The following is a 26,022-nucleotide window of genomic DNA, read 5'->3' as shown; positions in this document are numbered from 1 at the left end:
GAGTAAGAGTTATTGATAACATAAGCCCATCACATATCAGTGATTTTCTTTTAACAATGCATAATTGTTGGTGCAGGGGATTACAAAACTAAGTCGTGCTTATAGCAGCAAATCAAAGTTGATGTGTTTTCTTTAGCAGAGAAACAGCAGAAGGAAGTGTGGAGTTCACGGCTGCAGAAGTGGCTGTACGAGCGCTTCGGGGTTTACATGGAAGACTTCCGCTTCCAGCCGGAGGAAAGCACAGTGGAGGCTGAGGAACCGCTAAGTGCTAAAAGGTGGGTGAGATGTGGTCCTGAGCAGAACATAACTCCTCGGGTTGTTGAAGAAGATGTGGAATCGGAGTGCCCGGCGAGCATAAAAGCTTGTACCCTCACCCTGTAGCTGTCTCTGGTTTGATTTTGCACAGAGGAAGTGTTTTTGTTTTTTTTTTTCTCATCGTACTTATTTTCTCTCCTCCTCTGTACAGAACAGTGAGTCATTACAGACGAATGAAGGCCAAAGTGTTAACACTTCCCCTCTCACATAAAGCAGCATTTATTTTTTTTTGCGTGTATGTCAGCATCTACGCGTAATCTGACCTTCACTTTCTTTTGTTTTCCATCCAGGTTGACAGAAAACATGAGGCGACTCAGTGAGTATAAGCTTTTACTTGGCATCCTCTACATAATAATGATAATAATAATAATAGTAATGATATCACTAACACACATTCATGCAATACTCTAGTTCTGTGTATTGTAGATCTAATTTTTTTTTCTCCTTTTGAACATTTCGACATGTAGTTAAATATAAAGTCCTGGAAAATTTCACAGTAAAAGCCTGATTCACAAAGATAACCAAAAGTAAAGACATTGCTGCTCTGTCTTTAGCTTTACACTCTCAGTGAATCCCTGTGTCTTTGCTGTTTCAGAGCGAGGAGCCAGACCTGTCACCAACTTCTTAAGGAACCTCTCCGCCTTATCTAATTGGCACTCCGTGTACACCTCAGCTATTGCCTTCATTGTGAGTCTTACACTTCAGACATGTGAATTAATGTTTTAACTTTGTCTAATAATCGCGCTTCGATATTCTCTAAAAGAAAACTTGAGGTTAGTTGTGATACAGGATTACCTGCCATAAACTGCTGATGGCTTCTGCACAGTTTGGGTGTCATTGACAGCTGTGCTGCTTCTGTCATCTGCCGTCTCTGTCACTTTGACACCTTGCACTACATTTTCACCACCCTGCCTTTATTTGACTGCAGTTGCGACTTTTTCCTCTTTTCTCTAAATTGAATCCACAAATAGGTGAGACTTCATAGAGGATGCAGGGCAATTGTGATGAGAGAGAGGAAATTGATGAAGTTGAATTGAATGATTTAGTCGAATTTTGAGATCAAGACTTCTTGCTTGTACTTTACAGCAGTTATTATATGTATTCAGTGTAGTTCCTTATTATCCCAACGTGATTTTTTTTTTTTTTTTTTTTTTTTTTAATTTTGGGTCTCTAAAATCAACCAGTCTGGAAAAGGAGTCCGATGATAATTTTGGACAGCAGGTACGACCCTTTTAATAGAAAAGAGTCGTTTCTGTAGTTTTACTCTGACCTAATTGTCTTACAGCTCGTGGCCGGGAGATTAAATGAATATTAAAGTCATGTCTGCTTCACTGTGATGAGTTGCAGTGATTCTGCCAGTGACTGCAGGCCTAATCAGAGCTTCATTAATGTCCAGTCAGTGGTTATGCTAAATCATCCTCAACCCACTGATTATGGCCCTACACCATCTCAGTATCCAGACGTGATGCTGGTTTAGTGTTGACAGGTGACTCAGCGTCTTCCACTGCTGATATATCACCCAAGTATATGCGCTTCAGGCTTACAATGAGCCCCCTGATTCCTCTTTATGTCCATCTTATAATTCATTGCCGTTATTGACTGAAAGAATGTGTCCTCGCTGCTATAAAGTGCTGAATTTAATGCATATCGGTTGTTTATTAAAGAACAACAAACCACGTTAACCTGTGTATATATTGTCCTTTTTTTCCCTTTTGAATCCAGATTTACATGAATGCTGCTTGGCATGGCTGGGCCATTCCCATGTTCCTCTTCCTGGCTATCCTACGCTTGTCCTTAAATTACCTCATTGCCAGGTAAAAACTGTCATTTATTTACAAAAGCAGGATCATTTTTGCCTCAGCTGTTGCTTCACGGTTGAGCTCGATTGTTTGTAAAAGGCTACAGTCCGATTTTCAGCTTTTAGCGTGATTAATTGTGCAAAACACCCACATTAACATCAACTACTGCGGCCACAGCTGTGCTGGTAGTACACAGATGCACACCGCGGCCCTTAGTCACACAGCAAATGTTTGTTAAAACCGCCAGATTTTAAAAACATGCACACATTTGTGCATGTTTGGGGTTGTTGTAATTGTTGCTACAAAAGAGCAGTACTTGGGAGCTCTGATTGAAATCAGAGCTCCCAAGGCTGGAAAAGTCGGTCCTTTAAAGTTGATGTTTTGCATTGAAGGAATAGTTGCCTTATAACATGTGCATTATTTATACCTTCTATTTTTCAGAGGTTGGAGGATCCAGTGGAGCATTGTGCCTGAGGTCTCTGAACCCATGGTAAGATGCCTTCCTGCTGTTGTTGTTGTGCAGGTCAGAATGAAATGCATCCAGGACTGGAGATCAACGTGTGGTTTTTGTGTGTGTGTGTTGTTAAAGGAGCCTCCAAAGGAAGACTTGACTGTGTCTGAGAAGTTTCAGCTTGTACTTGACGTTGCACAAAAAGCACAGGTATAACGAGGTTCATCTAACGATCCAACCGCTGCTCGAAACAAGACAAACTCTTTAATGAGGTGCTTTTAAATCTCTTCTAGAACCTCTTTGGAAAGATGGCTGATGTTTTAGAGAAGATAAAGAAGTGAGTGGTTTTGTTTCAGCCTGACAATCAAGTGTGCAAGAAATGCACATAACTTATATACTGATGTGTATTCTGTCCTCCTCCTGCTGTCTGTTTCAGTCTGTTCATGTGGGTGCAGCCAGAGAGCACCCAGAAACTTTACGTCTGCCTGTGGGTGACTTTCATCACCTCCTGCGTCCTGCCGTACAAACTGCTGGGCTTTATGATTGGTGAGTGATGTTCACAAAGCATCTTTTTGATTGTGACAATACGTGAACTCAGTCACAAACAGATGCAGAACTTGTGGAGCCGTACTCCCTCAGCCTGTGTGGGGAAGCTGTGGGCTATTTGCATATAGATCTTATACATAATTACTACTTTTTAGCATCTCCCAAACCACTATGCACTCAGACTTTCTTGAAAGGTGCTCGGAGCAAACTTGGCATAGAAGCTGCTGTCATTTAGCCAAATTTCCATCTAGCACTTCATTTCTCCATTTAAAAGGAATGAATAACCAAAATCAATGTATGCTTAAAAGCTGCACTGGACATTTAAACAAAGTAAATATACTGACATTTATTATTTCAGATCCCATCTAAGATTTCTTCAGTGACTCATTTCAATTGGAGAAACAAAACAGACCACACATTCAGCGTGACTGGGAATGAGGGCTTTCTTTTCTGCGCAGATAGCTAACTGCATTTGGAGACAAAATTAGAGGCAAGGCTGAGATGGTTTGGACATGTGCAGAGAAGGGAGAAAGAATATATTGGACGCTGAGGATGGAGCTGCCAGGAAGGGAGATGAGAGGATGACCTCAGAGGAGGTTCATGGGTGTAGTGAAGGAGGACATGCAGAGGAGGACGGGGTGAGATGGAGGCAGATGATCTAATGGGAGCAGCTGAAAGAAGAAGACAGCTAGCTGAGCACATTGTTACATTGTGAACATGAAATGGAAAAATGTGACAGAGTGCAGAGGAAACCAGTCTGTGTTGGCACAAAGTGACATCGGCAGGCTGTATTGCACCCATCATGGGGAAAATCCCCACATAGTCTGTACATGCAGAGCCACTGCCTTCTGTAGTATGTGTGACTCTGGTTGTGGGTAATTGATACCAACAGGGAAAACGATAAGGAATGGCAGGAGCCTGGAGACCTGGCAACACACGGCAGCTGCATGACAGGCTCCAAATACAAAACAATTATAATAAAAACGTTCCCCCAAAGAGAGTCCAGCCAGTTTGTAAGCGGGCGTCAGCTGGTGGGTCAGTCATCGGAGCCCAGTTCATGTAGTGGAGAAGAAATCTGTGGTCATGTGTGCATCTGTCCCACATCAGTCTCATCGGGAGCTCTTAGGCTGGTTTTCCATCGAGTTTAACTGGAAATTGGAACCTCTACTCATGATTGGAAGCTTTTCATTATTCTGCACTTTATTCTGTAAATCTGCTGTTTTACCATGAGGAGAAAATCTGACTGGTGTATTGTTGGTTATCCAGAGCCTCCGCAGCTCAGCAGAGTCACTTTGAGCTCCAACATATAACTGGCTCAGTGTCTGTATGTGCAAGAATGGGCAAAATGCTGAAACTAGTGACGTCATCAAGGTCAGCGGCAAGGACTACTTTGGGCAGGGGGGCGTCACCTATTTGGGGCATCCCTTTGTCTGTCAGTGAGGCACATCTGAGGGGTTATTTTCACTAAACGGTGTTGCTTTGCATCATTTAACCTCTTTTATTTTATATATTTTTTAAGAATTAATGTGTCTGTGATTACTCTCTTTGCAGGCGTGTACGCCGGCATCAAGTTCTTCATCATAGACTTCCTGTTTAAGAGTTGCCCGAAGCTCCGCGACAAGTATGACACGCCTTACATCGTGTGGAACAGCCTTCCCACCGACCCCCAGCTCAAAGAGAGGACAAACGCCACGGTGTCGAGACGGGTAAGGCGAACAGACCCCAACACCAACCCACACGCGTTTTCTACCACCAACACTGCTTCCTGTCTCAGGTTCTTGATTTTTTATTTTTTTTTAATTAAAATCTTAAATAAGAAAATATTTCCTCCTTTAGCCCATCACAATTTCAAACTTAAAGACCTGAGTTGTTAACAGGTTTATACCACAGAGGCTTTCAGTTGCATTGCAAAACTTCTCCCAGGCTAGAAGTTTGAGTGAATTCACATTATTTGCAGATTAATATATAAGCAATCATCTCAAACACACACACAAGAAGAAAGGCACATATACCACCTCCATGTGGGTGTGGATCATCCATCAGCAGCAGGTCGGGTCCAGTCTTTCATGTTGTCAGCAGTCCACCCACTATAGCCCACCTCCCACTGACTCCCTTTGTGGTGGATAAAAATAGATCAATAAAGTATCAAAACTATGGCGCTAGCAGCCTTAGCCCAATTTCCCTCGGGATGAATAAAGTATGATCAATCAATCAATCAGTATATCACCCCTCCTGTCAATAATGCAATACAATTGAGCCCGTGATTGTTCTGTGTGGCTACCACAAAGTTCCTCTCTTACATGAATGTCTGAGTGTGTGTTTGCTGTGGCCGCAGTCACAGGTCTGCTCTGTCGTTTCTCTCTCTCAGCTCTCTGGCACTGAGAAGGTAGGGCCTCTGGTGTGTCTACTCTACTGTGCTTGTGTGTGCTGCCAGTTCACCACAATGCGTGTGTGTGTGTGTGTGTGTGTGTGTGTGAGTGATGTGTGACACACCTAGTGAGTGGCTGTCAGTAATTTGTGAATGCAGTGGATCAAAATGTCAACAAAACGGTCTGCGATTTTCCTTTTTGCTCTGACACTGCGGTGTTTTTATTCTCTTTTGTTTGAATGATCTTTAAGAGCCTGCAGCCCCGTGACATTTTGGATCCACGAACATAGATGCTTGTGAGAATTGGCAGTGTGTTTACTGAGTAGGCACGTAGAGAAGATTTGACGAGTGTAGTTTCATGTTAGCACATTAATATCGTCCTGTTCCCCTTAAATACACCATAACTGCTGTTAGATCATTAGATTAAAACTCTTATGTAAAGAGGCCTGCATAAAAATGAACCGAACAGTTGATCTTACCATCGAGGTGGTGGCCACAGGCCACTGCTCTCTCCTTCTCCCTCTGACTGATTTTTCTCTAGTTTTACTTTTTTCTCATTGTTCTTGTCACTGCTGTTAGCATGAGATGGACCCGCAGAACAGGCTGTCCATCTCCTTCAGGGTGATGCATCCACGTGTTGTCACAAGAAGGTTTGCTGTCTCCCAGCATAGGAGTGTGGAGGAGGTACTAGGAGCTGGGCCCATTGCAAGAGTAAAGCTGGACAGGGCCATAGATGGGCATCAACCCAGCAGCAGCACCAGTATCTGTTCCTCTGTGTGAGGAGGAACAGGAGGAGTACTGCCAGAGCTCTACAGAATGGCCTCCAGCAAGCTAATCATGTGATAGAATCAGACTGCAAGAGGGTGTTATAAAGTCCTGGTGTTTTTAATTTGACCTGCGCTCACAGCACCATGCAGCTCACGCATTTGCTCGTTGGCTTTTGGGTTTGTTTTTTTTTGTTTTCTTTTTTTTAAGCTTCAGGACCGTGAGGACTTCATGCCACCTCTTGGAGTCTGATTCTGTTAGTTTGATCAGAAACATGCACAGGAAGCCTGCTGCAGGTCATTCTGCAGAGCTTTGGTACAGAAAAGCAGATGTGCTGCTAAACTTATGTAATGCCCGCCTCCTGGTTTCTCCCCCTTTTTCCCGTTGGCACTCGTGGATTTGATGTGTCGTCCTTGAGGAGCTGGACTAGCTCTATAACCTGAGTGGGCTGCAGGTGCAATATCTGCTACCAGCAGTGATGAGGACTCCATCAAAAAGTAGAAGTGGCGTAAAATCAATCAAGAGGCGTGATGGCCCGTTTATGCTCGCCAGTTTTTTCCCACATGACAAAAGTGGAGTCTTTTTGCGCCACCACAGGTTTAAGAAACAATTATGTAACTCTTTCAGTTTTAATGACACATCAACACAGAAGCTCAAAGATTCACAGATTATATATGAGGAGATGTTGAAACAGTATAGGAAGATCAGACTTTCTGGAAAAAATTTTAGACTTCTGCTCCTGTACTGTACCAGCGCTGATGTGGAGGCTTTTCCTGATCATTCAGGAGAGTACTGCAGCGTATATTCACACCCTCAGTGCTGGTATAAATGCTACCAAGCCGTGATGACCTTGCTGTTTGGTTGCAAATTGTGTGGTGAGCGTAAATGGGTGATAAGGAGCGAGCCGGTGTGGCCACCTCCTGCAGAATGACTCCTTTTTGTGGTGTTGCCTCTTCAGTGCACCTGCAGCTGCTTTCATTTACACCGACGCAGCTGAAATGGTAATGGAGTCACAATGGTTTATGCTTGCTAACTGGAGAGATCAGTAACCCTGAAGTTTATCTGACTTTGTCTTGTGACAACCAACGCTGGTGTAAGTAAAACTGTAAAACTGCAGTGGACACGAATGTTTTTGGTAAACGCGTGTTGTAGGTAATTTATGGATGCTGACTTGAATGATGGCCTCACTCTTTGCTTTGCACGTCACTCCTGAGCCTGCTGTGAAGAAAGCGCACATGATGCAACCTCAAAAGTTGGGGAGCTGTTTGAAGTTCGGCCACTTGTCTCTAAAGCTTCGGGATACTGTAGTTCACACAGATTTATAAAACCTCATCCGCTGAGTTTAATGTGACTCTTTCTCTCTGTCCTCCTTTTATGTTCTCACTTTTTTCCCCTCTTTTTTTTTTTTCCTTCCCTCCATCCTCCTTCCCCTCTTCCCTACTACTCTCTCCAGGTCCAGCCGGTGGTTTCTCGTGGAAGCCTCGCCAACGTCCCGTGTGGGGGGAGCAGAGAGGAGGACAGCGGTCGCTCTCACAGCACCAAGAAGGGAGCTTTCCACGAGATTTTCAACCTGCCAGAGTCAGAGCGCCCTCTGCCGGGTAAGAGCAAGTACTACAGTTTTTTATTTATTTATTTATTTATTTCCTTTGGCACCCATTTTTATTTCTGTACATCCAACTTAAAAATGTCTAAAAGCTGGAATCATGTGTTTTCTGTGAATAACGCTCCTTCATCATCTTGTATGCTGTTTGTTCAGTCTGTGAAAATGGCTGGAGGTGTTGCCTGATAAACCGAGACAGGAAGATGCCCACAGACTACATCAGGAACGGGATGCTTTACGTCACGGAGAAGTAAGTGGAACATCTTTGTCTCAGGGGAGAGCTCTATCGCATCAAATCTCTGAGCGGAGGAGAGAAGCAGCACTTCCATTTACAGGTGGAGCAGACGAGAGGAACGAAGATTCATTAGTCCAGAGGAGACGTAGTTTTAAGTTGCGCTGAGCCTCATCTCTCCTCCTCTCTGTGTAGCTCTGTGCAGGGTAGCCTTCCTCCTGAGAACACTCGACTCAAGACTTTATTACACGTCTGTTCAGTTTGGATGGTTTTTTTGGTGTCTCTGTTTCCCTCCTTTCACAAAGCTCTCTGTCTCTCTCAGTTACCTGTGCTTTGAGAGCTCCAGCTCCAGATCGAGCTCCTCAAAGAAGCATAAAGTCATCAAGTTGGTGGACATCACTGACATACAAAAGGTAATGACTCAGTAATACGCATAAGGAATGTCTCGAGGCCAGCAGCCTCTCTAAAACTGGATAATTACTTACTTTAAATATTAATAATGAAACGAATGTAATTCTATTCTGGTGTGTGTGTTTAAAGCAGATATTTCTGGTTTTCTCCTCCACAGTACAAAGTGTTGTCAGTCCTACCAGGAAGTGGGATGGGCATTTCAATAGCCACTCCTTCCACTCAGAAGGTACAGACTTTGTATATTTATTATTATGTTTGCAGTCGTGATTTCATTTGCTTCAGCTGAAGCTCAGTCCAACATCTTAATAATTATCTGCTATAGATGTTGTGTTTTTGTCCTTTCAGTCAGTTTCAGACAAGTCGGCAGTAATTCTCCAGTATTGCATGTGAGAAATCGAAATTCACAAATGTGAGCTGCTGTGGGTTTCTGTGGGCGTTTCATTAAGATTTGATTTACGAGCCGATTAGTTGGCCATCAAGGATGTTACCGGGTAGCTAGGTGACAGAGCTGTAGCATCAATAATTTTCCTACTGAGGAAGTAGAGAAAGAGGTTGGTGAGATTATTGGGAACAGTCATGTCTATAACTTCTGTTCCCTTTCAGTCGATTCACTCGGTACAGCACACGTAGTATTAGATATCACTGCTCCACAGTACTGAGTGAACCGACTGAAAGGGAAGAGCAAAGATTGTAGGTACTGTACAGTGTTTACCACCACATGAACATAGGTATACGCCGATCAGGCATAACATTATCAACACTTATTATCTCTGCATTGTGGCGCCTGTTAGTGGATGCTAATTATTAGTGAGAAAGTGTCCTCAAAGTTGATGTTAAAAAAAATGGGTCACATTGTGATGGCTAGACGACTGGGTCGGAACATTTCCAGAACTGCAGTTCTTGTGGGCTGGTCCAAAGAAGGAATGGTGGTGAACCAGCAACGAGGTCATGGATGCACGTGAGGAGTGAAGACTGGCCCGCGTCGTCCGATCCAACAGACGAGCTTATGTAACTCAAACTGCACAAAACGTTCTGGTTCTGATAGAAAGGGCTCAGAATACAGAACATTGCAGTTTGCTGCAAATCGGGCTGAATAGCTGCAGACCAGCCAGGTGTCCGTGCTGACCTCTGTCCACCACTGAAAGCGCTACCACTGGCATCAGAACAAGACCACGGAGCAATGGAAGAAGGTGACCTGGTCTGATGAATGTTACATCACATGGATGACCTGGCACCAGGATGCACAATGGGGCAAAAGCAAGCCTACAGAAGCAGTGTGATGTTTTGGGCAATGAAATGTTGGGAAACCAGCATATCCAGGTCATCCAACAGTCTAAAGCAGGGGTGCCCAATCCCGGTCCTCGAGAGCTACCGTCCTGCAGCTTTTAGATGCATCCTTGTTCCCACACACCCGAATCAAATGAATGGCTTGTTATCAGGCCTTTGCCAAACATGATGGCATGCTGAAGAGGTAATCAAACCATTTGATTCAGCTGTGTTGGAGTAGGGATGCATCTAAAAGCTGCAGGATAGTAGCTCTCGAGGACTGGGATTGGACAGCCCTGGTTTAAAGCATTGTTGCAGACCATGTATGCTGTTATGAAAACGGTGCTCCCTGATGGCTGTGGTCTCTTTCAGCGGGATAATGCTCCCGCAGCAAAGCAAAAACGGTTCAGGGATGGTTTGGGGAGCACAAGAACATGTTTAACACTCAGATTTCCTCAGATCTCAAGCCCGTCGAGCATCTGCGGGATATGCTGGACGCGCTGGAGGCCCCACCTCACAACATACAGGACTTCAGGGGTCTAGTGGAGTCCATGCCTCGTTGAGTCAGGGTTGTTTTGTCAGCAAAAGGTTTTACTAACACAATATTATTCAGCTGGTCATAATGTTATCTCTAATCAGTTTGTATTTAGATCATCTAAAGGTTGGACTTTGGCGCCCCCAAGTGGAAACTCGCTGTAATTTTTTATGTGCAACTGTTCATTTGTTTATGGTGTAAAATTTCCCTTTATTGGTTGGGATGACAGCGGTTATTACTGTTGTTGTTATTATAATTTTTGTTATTATCAGCTTCTGTTTGAGACTCTTGTTGCTGTCTGTACTCATGATGTGCTAAATTTTTCCAGATAAATTGCTACACTCATTTCCTTTTAAGCTAACTTCCCCCTGATTGGTTGGTTGGCTCTCACATAGAGATAATTTGAACATGTGGGTGGGGCTTCTGTGCTTACAGAGTGTAGGGGGGGGGGGGTCTCTCGATGATATCATATAGAGCCAAGAGTAGAAAGAAACCCTCCTAAACAGAATGTGTACAGAAGTTTGAACCCTGAGGTTTTGCTCGCAGGGATTACTTGCACATATGCCGGCCCAAGGCGGGGGCCACGCCAATAAGCTAAACTCAATTTTCTTCTATTAATTTTATTACTTTATAAACATATCGGTGCTTTGCCCTTGGGAAAATTAACTGCCCACCACTGCACTGACCTCAGTGTTTAAAACCATGCCTGTGTTTGGTATCAGTAGCCCAGTAGCCATCGTCATAACTTAATAATCCCACTTTAATCTTAATAATCTTTTATAATAACTCTATTATCAGGGAAAATATACTCTGATACCATCACAGGGCATGCAACAGTGTGACTGCTGCGTGCTGCTGAGAATGATGCTTTCCTCCATGTTCCAGCTTTACTGAAGAGGTTTTTTATTCCAGTTTAGTTATGTTTGTTGTTGTTTTTTGCCTAGTGCTGCTTTAACTTGGCAGCAGATTCTATTTTATTTATTTATTTTTACCACAGTAGAAGCACACTAACAGCCAAGGATCTCTGTCTCCTCCAGCCATTGGTGTTTGGTGCCATGATCCACAGGGACGAGGCTTTCGAGGCCATCTTCACCCAGTACATGAAGATCGTGACCAGCAAACCGCCGGCCAGCACCGAGCTCTAAAGAGCCTTCAGCACTCCTCCGCCGGGGCTGAAGTCTGATGCAGAGAACCTCGCGAGTCTCAGCCGAACTGGATGACATTCTCTAACGCCGCACTCTTCGACCGTGTGTGAGCTGCCTCCTCCTCTTCCTCATCATCATAGTCGATGATCTCGGCCCAGTTGGTGGATTTTTCTGCTTAGGCCACGTTAGAGGGAATATGTGGGTGTAGCTGGTGTTTAGTCACATGACGCTTTTCCTGTGGGTGATTATGGACAAAACTTGCTAAGAGAGGAGGATGATCAGTGTGGTTTTATCAATCATCAGGAGGCTGGTGAGGGAGGCTGGCCTCCTCTCCCACCTGCTGACCACTTGACTTAGCTGGCTGTGTGTGTGTGTGTGTGTGTTAATTTGCATCTTAAGTGACTCTGATGTTCTCTACTGTGGTAGGAAGACTTCATACAGCTCTCATCAACCTGGATGTATTTAAAAACAAACAGTTCAAACTGCCACATGTGTAAAAACGAGCTTTTCCAAATCACTGCAAAAACAAATATTCAGACAGGCTGAGCGGTGCTTCGCCTCATCCATGGCTGTATTTTAATTTAATTTTTTTTAAATAAAGTGTATTATTAGCTGTGATGACTGCTGACACGGGAGCCTTCCTTAGTTTACACCACCGCTGGCTTGGTCTCTCTTGTCTTGACGAAGCAAAAACGTCCACTGCTGCGTTCGGCATCCGTGTTTGTGAAACAGTGCAGTGACGTTTTCATGTTAAATGCCTTTATTTTGAAAAATGTCTTTTGGTCTTTGTAACAGATCCTTTTTTTATTTTCTCGACAAGAGCACAACACCGCCTGCTGTTTAAACTCTCGACACATGGAGACCATTTATTTGTCCCGTCTCTGCTGTTCTCCCTGCACTTTATTAAAAACTGGAAATGCTGACGTGTGTGTGTGTGTGTGTGTGTGGCAGCGCACGGATGTTATATGTTGGTCAGTGTTAGAAACCACTGCAGTCTCATTATTACAGCCTTCCTCTCCTCGACTCGAGGCCATGTTCAGCTGGTCTCTCAGCAGAAAGAACAGTCTGAGCGCTTTGTATTAACGGCAGATTGATGTCTGCACGCTGCACCAGACAACCATCAAACTGGCTGTGAAAGCAGGAGTAGAAGATACTCTAACTGGCACATTTCTCCACACAAAGGCCCGTAAAGGCCTTTCAGCTCACTGTATCCTAAACCTTCTGAAGTCTCCTTCTGATTGGGTGACTCTACTTGTATAAGTGCTCAGCTCTTTGAGTTCAGGCTGTATAGACATGCCTGTTTCTCTTCTTTCTGCAAACACCACAGTGAGTGCTCTTTCATGTGTTCCTCTTCATCTAAATGTGAGCTGATGTTTGTTTTTTGTTTTGTTTTTTTTAAAAGTGTGTACATGGATAAAGGTCTTGCTTTATTTCCAGACGCTGTTCCCGGGAGCGAAGCGGGTCTTTGCCCCTCTGCGTTTATATGTAGAAGTGTATAATGCCAAACTACATCAGACACTTTAAGGTGTTTTGTGAGGCGGAGATAAAGGGCTGGAGGTCAGTTTCTCTTTAGCTCTTTGTATTTGAGATGACGGAGTAGGTGCTCCACACTCCTAGCTAAAATCTTACAAAAACACTGTTGAAAGGGAGACCTTGACATTTTTCCCCGATATGTCACCGATCCTCAAGTAAAACCAGACTGCCCTTCAGGAACTGCCGTCAAGACTTGAAATGTCAAGGCTTCTCTTAAAGTCGATACGAGTCCTCTCGTCATCGCCGTTGTTTAGAGTCAGGCGGACTGGAGATGAAGTTGCCAGAGGTGCGATGGACCAGTTCAAACAGCTGCGTTTGATGATTATCTTAGTTAAAGCTAATGAAGGATGGATATTTTTCTTTGACATTTTCTTTTGTATGATTATAGTTTTGTTTTTGGTTTTTCGAGCCTGTTGCTAACAGGCTGCCTTTCCCAGACATGGATTTCTATTTTTATTGAGGAATAAATTCGATCCATGACCGGGGTGGGGAATACCTGTCGGATATCTGAGCAGGTGGAATCAGTAGTTAATGCTGTCTCACTGTGTGACTGGCTGGCTTGTTGTAGTCTTAAAGCTGTTACCTGAAGCCTTTTTTCTAATCTGTTAACTGTGGCAGGCAGCTCTCAGCGGGGACTGCGAGACCCCGACGGGGCTGCACTCAGATAAAGCACAGAATGTATCACGTTCTAAATGTCTAACATTATTATTTTCTTTTGCCAAATATTTGATTTTGCAGTCTGCAATATTCTGCCTACGCTCATGTTTACAGAAGGTTGTACAAAATGTATTTCTTTTTTTCTCCTTTTTTTAAACAACCCCAGTTTGAATTCCTTTACCTCGGGAGTTATGAAAACTGGACTGCTCTTGTTCTGGAATTGATGTTTCATCAGCTCGGCACCACTCTCATGACTATCTCTGCTCAGCAACAGGATCAAACTCCAACCTTAGCAACACAAGCAGCTTTTTAACCCTCATACAGCATGTAAGCGTCCATATCCAGCATTGCAGTGATTGGTTTTTAGTGTAGTGGAAGCTGCCAGATTCCCACAGGAGGGCTTGAGCCTATCCCAGCTTTGGTGATGAACTGTCACATACCCATAACACCTTAATCTGTTCATTCAGCTGGTCCATAAAGTGAATAAGATACACAGATCGCTGAGGATGGAGGTGCCGTCAGAAACGACTGTGTTGCCTTCTCGAGGTCCTCTTCGTTCACGCTGGTGTCATCACTGTTGTATTAGCTATGTAGTTCCTCTAAGTGTGTAAATGTTGAAAGTTCTCCCATCTGCCTGATCCACGCTGTGTAGCTGTACTGGGGCTGCTCCGCGGCCTCGATCTGATGAATTAAAAAATAAATTAAACGGCACAATTAAAAAGAAACAAAACACACATCCTAAGGATTAAGTTGTACTTTGTGGACTGAGACAAAACCCATGATATTGATTGGTTAAGTGCAAATTAAAGCCCAAATGCAAAACACTGCAATCATTACGAGTTAGTAATTTGTCATCTGTGACGTGACGGGCTATAATGGCTTCCTTTTTCCTCTTTTTCTTTTTTTCCCCCCACAGCCATTTGTATACAAATGATTGAATTGTACAGTGAAAAATACCACTGAGTTTTGAAAAAGATGTGTGTATTGTAAAGGATAATGTGATGTACTTTTTTTTTTTTAAATTAAAAGAATTTAAGGTACTTTTAAGCCTTCTGTCATCTTTTCAACTGCAGTACCTCTCTACAGCCACACGGGGTCACTGTTGGACTTTGTGTCAACACTTGAAGCCTGAGAGAAGTGGGTTGTTTTTGTCCTTTTTCCTCATTCAGCCTCCCCACAGGGGGGTCAGAGGTCAGGCTAAGCTGCCTGGTGCATCTTGCTTGAGGATGTTTCTGTACTTTAGGAATACGAAAGTAGAGAGTTTAACATGCTACACATGCCTGACCAATTTCACTCTATTTTTATGGTGATTGGATGACCAAGGGATCTATAAAGAGGTGGAGGATGGCTTGTGGGCACTTTTTCTTGCTCTTGTGACACCAGCAACAATAAATCTAAGACCATCTCCTTATGCAAGCAAGTTTTTCCCCTCTCTCATTTAGCCAAACTCAATGAATCATGGTTTGGGCCACAGCTAAGTGTCTCATGGGTAGATATGAGCAAATATAACACCACAACACACTTTTGTTTGCTAGCAGCAGAACTAAAATAGCCTTGAGGACCGACATATTCACCCATCATGCCTCCTTAATGACAACACCCTATATAAAAATGTTTCCTCCATATACATCTATCAGTGTAGCATTACAGAGTTCCACATTCACTGCAGTTTGGCATAAATGGCACCTTTTCCCCCCCAGGTAGAGAATGAGAAGTTGTTTTTGTGCCACAGTAGAAATGAACTCCATACAGTGGATTCAAGCTGTGAAAATGAAAAACCTGTCTGTGAGTCCTGATTGGAAGGTGGCATTTGTATTTCTGTGCATGGAGAAGGTATGACTGCACAAAACCAGAGAAACATTCTCCTCTAGCTACAGTATACTTATCTTGGGTGTAACAGTTTCAGCTGAAGGAATAAAGGTTTCAAAAGGGAGCTGACAGAATACTTTCCTTTTAGAGAGTGCTACGCAGAAGTGCTTTGCGTCTGCATTTATTTGAGTCGCCAGCAGAGGGCAACTCCTGCGGACAACTAGACTGCAACTTAAGAAAACGCCAGCAACAAGAAAAACACTGCAAAAGCACACAAAACGCAACGGAAATAGGAAAAAAAAACAGATTTCCAAAAGCACAAGGGAAGTGTTTCTGGGGAGACAATAACCCGACGGACCAGTTGCAGGAACCAAAATATGCTACGAACTCCGCTGGGAGACACTTAAAAGAAGTGGAGGATCTATCGGTTTTGTGAGGAAAGAAAAGATGAGAGGTAAGTGTGTTAGCCTAACTAACAGCCTAAAAATCCGTCATCATGATTAAACACACCCACCATGTTTTGGGTTCCTGCAACTGGTCCGTCAGGTTATTGCCTCCCCAGAAACACTTCCCTTGTGCTTTTGGAAATCTGTTTTTTTCCTATTTCCGTTGTCGTTTTTCCAATTTCTGTTTTGTTTTTTTCCCCATTTCCGTTGTGTTTTGTGTGCTTTTGCAGCATTTTTCTTATTGCTGGTGTTTTCTTAATTTGCAGTCCGTTTGGCCTCAAAGGGGCCACCATAAGATTAGCTAAAAACTCGATGTATGTCGGCATGGTGCCGAGTAGGTCCTTAAAAAAAACTGAAAAAAGGAGTGTCAGACCTAAAGAAAAACAATCTACAGCAGGTGGACATCATCTTAAAGTTATATCTCTAGGAAATGCGGAAACAAACATTTTAAAGGAAGGGAAACGAGTAAGCCAAATTACTCAGAAACTGGACACTGGAAAATCTGTGGCTAAAGGTCCACATTTGAAGATTGTAGTTCACATAGGTGCCAATATGTATGGAGGAACTCAGAAGAGATACAACAGTGTTTCTGATTGGAATCACTTTTTGGCATGAGAATGATCCAAACTCACTGCTAATGCAGTGAGTTTGGATAGAAAACACACAGTGGAACACTATCAGTCATGGACTGGCCTCCCCAGAGCCCAGACCTCAACATAATTGAAGCTACGTGAACGAAACAAAAGGCAGAAACATCCAAAGAAGAGCTTTGAATGTCCTTCAAGAAGCCCGGAGAACTAAGCTCATTAGAACTGAACATCATTTTCACTTTGTATACTTTATTTCCATGTGTGTTATTTTCCTAGCGAGAGTTTTGCACAGTACTGTACATCAGCTAGTTTTCATTTCAGTCCACACCTGACAGCTAAATGAAAGCTCTGCAACAGAAATCAAGTTATTATTAATCCTCAAAGAAACAAAAATCAATTTTTGCTCAAGTACAAGAAAAGCAACATTTCATCCTTAACAGATTTCCTGCCGAGGACTTGTCAAAGCTCAAACACACACTGATCCTGAACCCAAAGCGATTTATTTATTTATTTATTTTTTTAAATCGGCTTTCAAAACAGCACCTTATTCAATGATCTTTCACTTTCTCCTTTGCTGGCAAACTATTTCAAGACGGTGCCAGAGAAGCAGTGTCATGAACTTAACACAGTTTAAAGGCTGTTTGAAGCGACACTCGGTAAATGACACCTCCGAGTCATTCAGGGGCTTCTGTCTACCCCGCTGCTTTGCTTGATGGATTTAGTGTATTTTTGGTCTTCCCAAAAGAGACATCATCAAACGTGACACCATTTGCCATTTGTGCACAAATGACAGAAGTGTCTGACAGCTTGGTGCAGGACACTAACCATGTCCTTTATCCTTTTAGCTGTGACACAAATATTCAAGTGCAAGTGCAAACTACTCTCAACCTTGCCAGCTTGTGCATGTTTAAAGCTGCACCACGTTTTGTGGTTTGACCAGAAACTTTGTTAACATTTACTCTCCAGGGTGAAACAAGCTTTTAAAAAGTAAGCAAGGAGTTAGCCCGCAAAATAAAATTCTTAGATGACTACAAATGCTCACAAATCAAAGTTAAGTCAACCTGAGAGTGCTGTGTGATTGCACACCAGTAGTATCTGTTGAAAATCAGAGTTAATGGAAACAATATGGTGCAGGGGATTTGCCAAATAATAATAGTTGGAGGTATTACACAGTGTTCCCTTATCATAATTTAGAGTTGAGTCTTATGTAGTTATTAGGGGTGCAACGATCCACAAAATTCACGGTTCGGTTCGATACTTTTTCGATACAAAAAAATGTTCATCCCTTTTTAATTTGTCATTTATTAAAATTATAAATATATATTTTAACTCAAAAGTATGGTTTTTAAATGTAATGTTGCTGAAACAACAAAATAAAAAAATAAATCTATCTGATTGAGAAATCACTCATCTTTGGAAAAGAGAGTTTATTACAGAGAAATGGCTCTTTCCAAAATAAAAGCTATACTATAGCTTCTTCTGGGCTATATTCTCAGCAGCATATTAAACATATCAGGTCCCCATAAGGAGAATCATGTGCTAACAGCTGTCTAAATGACTCGGGTAAAATTTGTAGCATGCATGCTTGTTGTTTTTGTCTGCTTCCACTTGTCTTTGCACTAGGATCATGTCGGTGTAAATGTGCAGTCATATTTGTTGTGTTCCCACTAGTGCTGTCAGCGTTAATCTCGTTAAAATGACATTAACGCCATAACGCGGCAAATCTCCGTTAACGAGTTACCGCGTGGGGCTGGACGGCCAACATATTAACGAGCTAACAGCGCTAACGCACTAGTTCCCACCAATTGAGCATTGCATGGCACATCCGACATACTGTTTTACTTTTGTCCATGACGCGCTTACCTTCAGGGTCATGCTTCACATGAAAACCAAAATAGTTCCAAAGGCCAGATCTGAATGAGGGTGGGGGAGGTTCAATTTCGAGCTTAGCTTCTGTCTTGCTAGCTTGCGCTGCACTCAGTGGATCTGCACTCGACAGTGCAGCCTAGGCGGAGTAGTCGAACGCAGATTCACTGAGCGCTCAACACAGACAGCATCGTCAGAAGAAAAGTTGATAAAATAAATAAAATTTTTTGTATTGTTCGCTACATATGCTACCGAACCGAAAGCACTGTATCGAACGGTTCAATACCGATACGGGTATTGTTGCACCCCTAGTAGTTATATTGTAAGCTTAAGACCCTATAATCAAACAACCACCTATGAGGAAGCACTTGGCAAAAGTGAGAAGGAAAAACTCCATTTGAATAGGAAGAAACATCCAGTAGAACCATGTGGAAGTCACTGCTTTTAAATGTCCTAGGAACAAAAGTAAACCAGCAGTCTGAGAGGGTCTATTGGGATGAGGTCTTTAAGATAAGATGAGGTCTGATAATTTAAGACCTTATGTCTGTGGAGAAGGACCTTAAATGTGATAATTAATGTGGATAATTATACCATAACTCTTGGACACTACTTGGGTCACTGTTAAATCAATATAGGAACATTAATTGAAAAAAAAAAACCCCCAAAAAGAATAAATGAATAAATGGTTTGTGGCTGTTTATGTTGCTAAACTTTACTGTCCTCATTTTACCTTGATTTTCATGAGCATTGTGGGACGCTGTGAGTGGACTGTATGATGCTTTGTGAATTTATAATCATTATAAGTTCAACTCCTGATATAGTCCCCGGTATCAGGGGAGCCACTGCAGACATAGCTGGATGTAACTACCCACAGTAACAGAAACCTCTCTGCATTTCAAAGCCCCACTAAAAGAAAAGAAAAACACAGAAGGTACTTTCACCTTACTTATGTGGAATTATATAGCATTATATAGCTTTTTAGCATGATACTGTTTAAACATTATACTTTTAAGCAGGCTCCTGTGTGACCTTAGGGGTAAGAATAGTTGAAGTAACATCACAGGAAAAAGATGCATAGACGAGATACTAAGAAATAGCACAGACGTTGCAGTAGATAACAGGGGGGCAAAAGGGCAGCGTTAAGAACAGTCTAACACATTGGATAAGTATAGACTAGAAAAGCAGAACTAAGGAGGAGAGCGTAAACCCCCGGTGCTTAAAGATTGCACACTCATGACACTTGACATGACCCCTCACACACACCCACCTACAGTGAGACACACACACACACACATATATTACAGATAGAGACAAGTTGTTTTGATCGAAACTGTGTATGATGTATAGGCGAACGTGATAACAGAATAGCAGGAAAGGTGGGAGGTGAATAAGGAACTTTGGAATAATATAAATGTAACATTTCTAAGGACTGCCCTTCGAATCTGCAAGAGGCTTCATGCTGAGCTGATTCCCTCCTGCACAGGGGTTGAAATAAAGAAGTTGATTGAATTGAAGAAGGCTGTCTCGAGTCGTTCGTTTTGGTTTTTCACCAGGTCAGAAAAAAAGGATCGGGAGCGGCATCAGCACGCCGACACTTATTTACACGGAGTCACCTTAGCAGGTAGCTCCGTAAGTTTTCTTCTGCTGTTTTAACATTTTTAAACACTCCATGCCCTTTCTGATGCAGCCCTAATGGGATTTGGCTCCTCCTGGGATCTAACTAGGAATCTTACATTTGTTAGGAAAATGCATGAACCACTACACAATGTAGGCATGTTTTGAAACTCTACTATTAACCTTTTGTCTTTTGGAGCCACACGTTAACATGTTTACACAGCAGTGCAACATGCCGAGCTAATGCTAATAACCAAGCTAATATAGCTAAAGCTAGCAAGATTGTTTCGCTAGATCCATCCATACACTGCAAAGGTGTGTCCATACAGGAAGTGATTTGCTCATCACGTTTCTTGCTGATGGTTGGTAATTAACCACCCTGTCATGTGTCAATCAACAGCATCCTTTACCCTCATTGGTAGTCTCTCATCTCAAATTTGAGAAAGGTTTAACTCAGGAGCTGATCCTTGCTAGGTAACAGATTTATAAAATACTAGATATTCACTCACAACAATCACAAACTTCTTTAGTGGTCTGTATCACACATCAAGCCATATCATTGTCAGATATTTACACTAAAGGCTCCACAAGGCACCAACGACACAAGGTAGTGGGCGTGTATGAGGCCTCCGTTCCCACTTTGGTGTCCAGTGAAAGTAAGGGACCAGTAAACATATTTCCACCCTGCATAAGCCAAAAAAAAGTGTTTCCAGACATCTATCAAATTTCCTGCTTTTGTTTGACCTGCATGTGACTACGCTTGTTATATATATGAGGCTTAAATGGAATTTCACTCACTGATGTTTTGAGGTATAAACCAATATAAGCAAGATACTGTTTTAGGACCCAGGTTTGGGACTGACTATAGCTCAGGAGGTAAAGCGGGTCGCCTACCAGTCAGACGGGTTGGTGGTTCGCTCTCTGGATTCTCCTGTATAGTTGAGTAACCTCAGGTAAGATACTAAACCCCAAGTTGCCTGTGTCGCATCCATCACTGAGTCTGTGTGTGAATGTTAGACAGGGCATAAACACTTGCTATTTTTTGGTACCACATAAAAGGTTGTGGCATTATCATTATCCTGTGTGAAATTGTGGTAGGAAGCAAATTACTTACTATATTTTTAGGAAACCAGAAAAAGCAACTTCCAAATACAGATTTAAGAGAATCTCCTCTTTTATAATCAGCCTGTATAGTAAACCCACACTGGTGTTTTTGGTCACGTCCAGACCTCCTCTCTGGGACTGTGGTGCTGTTAGAGTTGTAGTTCTGCTTTTTAGGGCAGGATAAACTTAAACTTTTGTATTTTCTCTAAAAAAAAAAAAAGTTAACAATGTGGAGTTTGGTGACTTCACTTAATTCCCAGCTTAGCTGCACTGAACCTGAACAGAGCTCTAATCAGCCATAAGACTGAAAACATCTGTGTGCTGTAGCTGTGCTTCTGAGTGTGAAACATGGTGAGGTTAGGGAGATACAGACGTTTCTTTAGCTCAAAAGAAGAAGACAAAAAGAGTGTTAATTATGAGCAATTTCCACTTGAGAAACTGCAGGAATTAAAGCATCAGTTTAAAGTGAGAAAAACACTGGGTTTGTGACATTCTGACGGCACATATATACATTTAGGTTTTTGCAGTGTTCCTGCGTGCATTTAGTGGACAGTCACCAGCAGGGGTAGGTTGAGGTGACCTCTCTGTCGCTGTGTGTGGTAACTTGTGTGTGCTGGAGTGGAGAGGACAGGCATTTGGCCGCCTGGCCATCAGTCATTAGTTAAATGTTGAAATGATACTTCCCCTAAAGGATAGCAGCCCATTCTGGCTATAACTCTCCCCTCTAGCAGCTGTCAGCACCCGGCATAATGACTCCCACACACACGCATACACACAAAGTACACACACTTACCATGATGCATCTGGTTGCCTTACCAAAGGACTCATCATGGATGTTAGTGGAAATTATTGGAAAACACACAACTGAGAATCTCATCTACTACAACTAAATGATTTCCATGGAAGGAGAAACAAAACAAAACAAAAATATACTTTGCTTTGGTCTGTTGAATGCACCGCACAAATATAAGATAAGATAAGATAAGATAACCTTTATTAGTCCCACACGTGGGAAATTTGTTTTGTCACAGCAGGAAGTGGACAGTGCAAAAGTTATGAGGCAAAAATTAGAATACAATAAGAATAAATACAGTACACAACTGTACAGAATAGAATAAAATAATATACTATATACAGTAGAATAAAATAAAATAAATATACAATAAGATAAAAATAGAATACAAATACTATATACAACTGAGTAAAAATACAACGATGACAGAAAGGATTATTGCACTTAGTATTATTGCATATGTATGGATGTGTGTGCTTGATCAGTTAAAGTCTTTATTATGGAGTCTGACAGCAGTGGGGAGGAAAGACCTGCGAAATCTCTCCGTCCCACACCGTGGGTGCCGCAGTCTCCCACTGAAGGAGCTGCTCAGTGCTGTCACAGTCTGCTGCATGGGGTGGGAGATGTTGTCCATCAGGGATGACAGCTTAGCCGCCGTTCTCCTGTCACTCACCACCTCCACTGGGTCCAGAGGGCATCCTAGAACAGAGCTGGCCCTTCGGATCACCCTGTTCAGTCTCTTCCTGTCCCCAGCAGAGATGCTGCCGCCCCAGCAGACCAAGCCATAAAAGATAGCAGAAGCCACAACAGAGTCATAGAAGGTCTTCAGGAGTGGGCCCTCCACTCCAAACGACCTGAGTCTCCGCAGCAGGTACAGCCTGCTCTGCCCTTTCCTGTAGAGGGCGTCTGAGTTATGAGTCCAGTCCAGTCTATTGTTCAGATGAAGAAAAAAAAAAAAAATGCAGCAATCCAAGTTGCCCACTTCCTCCTCTTAGCGTACTGTTCAGGCTCGGAACAGCAACACGTGCTCGCTCCTTTGTCTTTATGGATGATAGGTCTATTTATGCAGATCCGGTGTCAGCTTTACCCTCCCAGTGAACCTTTTGCTTATTACATGATGAAGACTACAAAGCCGCATCAAGAGGCGCACCCATGCTGAGAGGAAGCAGCTATTTCTGTCTGCAGGGCCGCATTGTCTGCTAATTCCCAAAGCATGTCACACAGTGTTTTACAGCACCCAGATGAGCTTTTTCAAAACTGGAGGGGGCCTTTCACAGATTGCGAGAGACAGATCCTTTGAAACCATTGGACTAGCTTTAGCGTAAGGGTTTCAACTTTCATTTTAAAAATATTGAGGTCTAGGGGTGAGTAAATGAGAAATGATTTGGCATTAAAACTTAAAACGCCAAAAAATATAATTGTATATATTTTGGGAGAATATTAAAGTTACAGAGTGTAACACTCGCACCATTAGATATCAGTAGACTTCTTACCCCTCACAATTCAAGTGTATCATCCTAGATTTGGTGGCTACTGTAGAACAAACAACTGTTCATCTGTAGTCTGGTCACTGTTTACCTCAGCTGCCAATATGTGTCCAATTCTGTTTATGCTGGAGGAGGCTGTAAAACTTTGTGAAAGGATTGTGACGAGTTGATGAGTCACTAAAGCTCACTTCTGAGCAATACTGAGTTGGGCTTTTGAGTATATCCTGATGTTTTCTGTCAGTAGGTGGGGCTGTTAGCCTCTGTTAGCTGCTTTTAGTTGCTGTTAGCTAGCAGAGGGACCCTTACTGGATACAAATGCCCTGATCGGGAGTCAAACCCCGACCTGAAGTTTAGCAGTAGAAACCTGAGAAAGAAGAGGAGGAAGAACCATCATGAAAGGACAGGCCCCTGGACAGTATAGAGGAAGTGGCTGGTCCTATCAGTGGCTGGACAAAGCTAGACTGAAAAACAGCACAGAGGCACTAATCATGGCAGCACAGGAACAAGCTCTGAGCACAAGATCCATAGAGGCTGGGGTCTATCACACCAGGCAAGACCCCAGGTGCAGGCTGTGAAAAGAAGCCCCTGAGACAATCCAGCTCATGACAGCAGGGTGGAAGATGCTAGCAGGTAGGGCATACATAGAATGCCATAACCAAGTAGCCAGCATAGTATACAGAAACATCTCTGCTGAGTATGGCCTGGAAGTCCCGAGGTCAAAATGGAGACGCCCCCTAGGGTGGTGGAGAATGACCAAGCTAAGATCCTGTCAGACTTCCTGATACTGACGGACAAAATAGTGTCTAACCAACCGGACATGGCAATGGTGAACAAGCGTGATGAGCGCAAAATTGATAACATTAATTGAGAACAATTGATAACTCACGGCTCTCCAACGGGAGATTGAGAGACCAGTGACGGACATTTAGATCGACTGTAAAATTGACATGCAGTTGTTCGCACTAAAGGAAAACCACATCCTTTCATGCGGCTACCATATCGGCGCCAGCTGTGGTCTCAAGGCTGGAGCTGGACAACAAAACGTTCTCCCTGATAACAGACTATGTTTAGACTCTTCGTTCCCATCCAACGCACCCCCATCCTGGATTCCAAACGCCTTTGAATGCTTATCTCCAAGGCCGAGGACAGACGACGGGTCTGGGCCCAGCACTGGATTAACAGCTGCAGTGCAGGATGGCGTTGTCTACATCGGCTCACCTCTCACCCCCTTACCCTTACCCTACCCCGTTGCTTGTCATACGTTTCATGATATTGTGATGTGGAGATGTATGTGCTCTCTGTGCAGAGGAGTTTTTTTTGTTCTCATGCTGACCTCCCACAAGGAACCCAGTATGAGTAGAGGTTCCAAATTACTACCTGTCTCCGACCTGTCTTCCCATGTGATGTCTGTGCTATGTATGTATGGTCAGGGGGTCCAATTTCACTGCAGGTGTAAACTTTACATGTGACAAATAAAAGGCTTGATTGATTGATTGATTGATTGATTGATTGACGCCCAAGCTAGGTGAGCGGCTCCAGCAAATTCCAGGATCAACATCTGAGATCTCTGTCCAGAAGAGCGCAGTCCTAGGAACAGCAAAGGTACTGCGCCGGACCCTCAAGTTCCCAGGTCTCCGGTAGAGGACCCGAGCTTGAAGGATAAATATATATAATGGAGTAGGAGTAATCTTGAAGGAAGAATAGGTGATTAGTGTTTTGGAGATGAAGAGCATGTCTTACAATATCATGAGTTTAAAGCTGGATATTGAAGGGGTGATGTTGAATGTTGTCAGTGTGTATGCCCCGTGGGTTGGATGTCATTATATGAGAAAGAAGAGTTCTGGAGTAAGTTGGATGAAGTGGTAGGGAGTGCTCACTTGTCATTTTGGTCAAGGGAACAGAGGTGATGAGGAGATGTTGGGTATGTATGGTGTTAAACAGACAAATGAATAAGAACAGATGGTCGTGGATTTTGGTGAAAGGGTGAAAATGGCTGTGGTGAACACATATTTCAGGATGGAGGAAGATGGAGTGATGTTTAAGAGTGGAGATATGCAGAAAGTGCATATGAAAGAAATAAGAAACTGCAGGGAATGTAGTTGGGCAGAATCGAATGGTAGTATGTAGGATGACTGTGAAAGTCATGTAAACAGGCAATGTTATGTCTCCCAGTGATTTGTGGACTACTGTTCTAACTTTTGGCATTTTTTTCATGGGCGCTCTTGGTCATTTTTGGAACCAGATGTGACTACATCGATAAAAGGAGGAGTTATCACCTAATCAGTGTTGGGAAGGTTACTTTTAACATGCATTCCACTACAGATTACAGGATACATGCCCCAAAATGTATTTTGTAATGTACTCCATTACGTTACTCAATGAGAGTAACGTATTCTGAATACTTTGGATTACTTAATATATATTATCGTGCTTTTTACAACTACATGAATGATTTATTACTATTACTGAAGGCAACTCGCCATACTAATAGCAACTGGGATATAAAATGAATAACAGTAGGGTGGACATTAGGTAAGGCTGCACTTTTTGCAGCGATCTCGTATAGAAAACGTATATAAAACAGGTCTGCAGCTCCGAACTGTAGTAATGGGGCCTCTGGCTAATACGTCGGGTTTGTAACGTCGGGTTGCGTTTAGTGGTTGAGAGGAGGCGGCAAAACACTTAGCAGG

General features: G+C 42.9%; 1 protein-coding gene across 6 annotated transcripts in view; it reads left to right on the top strand.

The window, feature by feature from the left end:
- gramd4a (GRAM domain containing 4a) overlaps positions 1–12,356 on the top strand; it is a 52,495-nt gene extending 40,139 nt beyond the window's left edge. For 5 of the 6 annotated variants that reach the window (XM_026146460.1, XM_026146461.1, XM_026146458.1 and 2 more), the window contains 14 exons: positions 137–275; positions 606–631; positions 911–1,002; positions 2,038–2,129; positions 2,556–2,604; positions 2,704–2,775; positions 2,859–2,902; positions 3,002–3,111; positions 4,663–4,817; positions 7,698–7,842; positions 8,001–8,094; positions 8,399–8,489; positions 8,645–8,713; positions 11,326–12,356. In XM_026146460.1, coding sequence (XP_026002245.1) covers positions 137–275; positions 606–631; positions 911–1,002; positions 2,038–2,129; positions 2,556–2,604; positions 2,704–2,775; positions 2,859–2,902; positions 3,002–3,111; positions 4,663–4,817; positions 7,698–7,842; positions 8,001–8,094; positions 8,399–8,489; positions 8,645–8,713; positions 11,326–11,433 — 1,286 coding nt within the window. In that variant the 3' untranslated portion in view covers positions 11,434–12,356. The remainder of the gene's footprint in view (positions 1–136; positions 276–605; positions 632–910; positions 1,003–2,037; positions 2,130–2,555; positions 2,605–2,703; positions 2,776–2,858; positions 2,903–3,001; positions 3,112–4,662; positions 4,818–7,697; positions 7,843–8,000; positions 8,095–8,398; positions 8,490–8,644; positions 8,714–11,325) is intronic. The other variant, XM_026146456.1, reaches the window with a different exon arrangement.
- Positions 12,357–26,022: the final 13,666 nt, after the last annotated feature.

The sequence above is a fragment of the Astatotilapia calliptera genome, chromosome 17 (genome assembly GCF_900246225.1).
Source record: "Astatotilapia calliptera chromosome 17, fAstCal1.2, whole genome shotgun sequence".
Lineage (NCBI taxonomy): Eukaryota > Metazoa > Chordata > Actinopteri > Cichliformes > Cichlidae > Astatotilapia > Astatotilapia calliptera.
Note: the sequence above shows the minus strand (reverse complement) of the source record. Positions and strands in the feature narration are given on the sequence as shown.